Below are 3334 nucleotides of genomic sequence, written 5' to 3' on the forward strand. Positions count from 1 at the left end.
TTAGAGAAGAAAAGTCGTGACAACTTCATGTTGAGGAAATATTAAGGGAAGAAGAAAAACACAAGATAGGAAAAACATTGTAGCCATTGACAATTTGCGCCCAAAACGGTCCACAATAGTTGCTGACAATAGAAGCCTAGGAATCTCTGCAAAACTTGAAATAAAAACATCCCTGTAAAGACTACTCTCATCGGAAGAAATTAAAGGCATAGTGTCTGATGTTCAATTCCCACCTCCACCGCTCAATTAGGAAGTAAGCAAGACGAGTCCATAGTAGGAAAATGCATTTGCAAATAATACTATCCATAGAAGAAGTGTTGACCTGATTAACGACGGGGAAAAAAGACTATAGACCTGCGAGAGTACTCCGGCTTCACTTTTTATTTCCATGTGGCTCTCCTCTAATTTCCCATGGGCTTCCAACAAACAAGCTTCTTCTAACCCATCAATGGTATCTACTTCATTGAGTTCCATGCTGAGATCATTAACAAATCTCCCAGGTGGAAGTTGCTTTTTATTTACATGTGCAATTTTTTCAAGGATATGGCGTGCATCATCAGTTCTACCCTTCAGCAAAAGATACCTCGGGGATTCTGGGACTGCAACATAGAACAGAAGCAGAATCAACAAAGGTGTCGAAGATAGTCCAAGTAACCACCTCCAACCCAATGTTGGCATCACAATCCATGCTAGTGAGGCTTCGAATAATGTGCCAATAGTCCAAAATCCTGAAATTATGACCATCCAAAGTCCTCTGTTGGGAGCTGGGATAAATTCTAGAAACCAAGAGGAAAGCACAGGGCCACCTCCCAGTCCAACACCAACCAAGCAGCGAAGAGCGACCAAAGCAAGGTAATTTGTAGAAAATGCACTCAAGAATCCTGCACTAAAGGTCATCATTGCAGTGGCAAAAAATCCATACCCGTTTGCTCCTCTGGCCGGCCTACGAAAGAGCTTTCACGAAGAGCAGAGATGAGATGTTTCTAGTTCGACTTCAGAATCAACAAGCAAGCGAGCCCTTTGAGAGATTAGTATGATCCACCTTCCTTCTGTAGACCTCTAAGTATTCTTGCTCCCTTCCTCATATTCCAGTTTGACAATACATCTCTCACATCTAGATGAAAATGCCGAAATAAATCTACATAATCTTTGAAGAAGTCGCCTATCCATGATATTTCATCTGGGGTGTAGATATCATCTGCATTTCAATGCTTTGAGAAAATGAAGCTTGAAATTTAGCCGAGGACGCACTTCTAAACCCTCTCCATCGTTTGGCACATAAACATTTATTAAAATACAGTTACCATGGTCTGTTTCCATAAGTCGCCCTTCCCATGCCAAGTATTTCCATATACTACAAGATTGATCTTGCAGTTTCTTCTCAATATTAACTACCTGCATAAGATTAGTGACACTAAGTTCTTTGAAAAATTTACGCCACTGTAACATATTCAATGATCTCACTTCATTAGCAGCAAATTGCAGATACACACTATCAATTTCAATCCAGACAACATTTGTGTCAGCAAGAACTTTTTCATATCAACCAGATTACCAAATTCTCTGTTAAAGTGAAGTGGCTCAGAACCAGCACGTCTGTATCCATTATTTGTTATGATTACAGCTTTAACCTGTAGTTCTTGAATCATTTTTTGCCTTTCCAAATGGCATAATGAGCAATTTGACTGCAAATGTACCATGATAAACGCCAGAGATTCAACCAAAATTAACTTATCTTTTGTAAGGCATTCAACATTTGTCATAGCTTGTAAAATGTGTTTCATCACAATTTCATGCGCTGACACCGATGTGGAATATAATGAACCAGAGATGAAGCAAGTGACTCCTCAAGAGATGAAGATTGAAGAATATTTGTAGAAATACATGTCACAATACAAGCTGGTGTCACAACTACAATGTCTGGAGGCCCAACCATAGCAGCCCTAAAATCTCGGATCACATTCCTCTTATAAATGATCACATTCCTCTGATAAATGAACAGCAAGGCATTCCCAACGCTAACACAATCATTTAATTCAATAGTTGTGACAATGAAATTTGTTCGGGATTCCCAGTGAGACTTTCTCCAAATAGCTTTTTGCCTCTGATTGTTGATGATGTTTTGAATTGTGCTTGTGCAGGGATAGGAGCTTGAAGTCGCTGCTGCCTTTTGAAGAGATGGAGAATAAATTACATAATCTAAAACAACACATTTAATGATTTCTTCTTCAAAATAGGGTTTTGAAGAAGAATCAGTCTCTGACATGAGACAGAGTCTAACAGAATAGACTGGCACAAGTTCCTCCACTTAACCATCTCGAGTGAAGTGAACCCCCTAGAAAATCCAAGTGAGTCTAGCCGACGTCTGCTCCAGGTACAGTGGGATCTTCCCACCACTGTCACCTTAGGAAGAGTCCTAAAGAATATGGCCACTAAGGTTACCAACTGAGACAAATACACCTGGGGGAATAGTCTACGATCTGATACGCACGCAAGGGCAGAGTAGCAAGCTCAATCCCCTTGAAGGCTCCTTGACATAATCCAAGGTTTACCAACAAGTGACCCCAGGCTCCTCGACAATGGTTAATCTGAGGTTTACCGTTTTTAATACGTGAATATCTGGCTTCGTTCCCAGTGAGGAAGGATTGATTCCAACACTGGTTCGGACACGATCTCGTGCTTCTCCTTTAAGAGGAGCTTTCCCAGAACATAAATGCAACAATTGGATTTCTTCCCTACCACAAGATACAACTACTTGTTTTTTTTTACTGTCTTGGAGAGTTAATTACTCTCCTACTCCAAGACACTAGCCTAGGCTAAGTTGGTGTATCAGAGCCCTAGAAATAAAAAATGTTACTAGGTGAATTTTACTTTAAGCGTTAATTTTAGTGGTTTTTGTTTAAGTCTAAAGGTGCGGAGATGAAACTCGTGGTATGAAGACTCGACTCAAAATCACTAAAAATGCACCTAAGATGATCTAAACAATCTTTTTCTCTTCAATGAACTTCTAAACTAAGAAAGAGTTTGAGAATGCAAATATTCTGTAAACACAAATCTTTCTCAATTAAACAAATTAAAAGAAGAGCTTTTCCTTTCCAAAGCACTCAAAATGAGACAACTAATTATTTCACAAAAATTTCCCTTTTCGTTTCAAAGCACTCAAACACTACAAAAAACAAACTTTTTTCAAAAGAGATTTTTTTATATTTTGTAAATAAAACACTCAAAACTAATGAAAATGACTAACCTTGAGAGCTACAAACTATAAAAACCTATTTGAAGTCAAAGCCTACTAAAAGTTTTTTTTAAGGATGTTTTACTCAGCTAGATGCAA

At 38.7% G+C, this 3334-nt stretch overlaps 1 protein-coding gene across 1 annotated transcript; it reads right to left on the reverse strand.

Annotated features, from left to right (window-relative positions):
* Window positions 1–1936, reverse strand: LOC149143476 (organic cation/carnitine transporter 7-like). The gene is given in 5 exon segments (XM_089451839.1): window positions 1–943; window positions 1129–1198; window positions 1305–1395; window positions 1494–1685; window positions 1826–1936. Coding segments are annotated over 5 exon segments (1407 nt in total).
* Between the last annotated feature and the right edge of the window lie 1398 nt (window positions 1937–3334).

This window comes from Pinus tabuliformis, chromosome X (genome assembly GCF_031772625.1).
Source record: "Pinus tabuliformis cultivar Carrire ecotype Pingquan chromosome X, CPIR1, whole genome shotgun sequence".
In the NCBI taxonomy this organism is placed as follows: Eukaryota; Viridiplantae; Streptophyta; class Pinopsida; order Pinales; family Pinaceae; genus Pinus; species Pinus tabuliformis.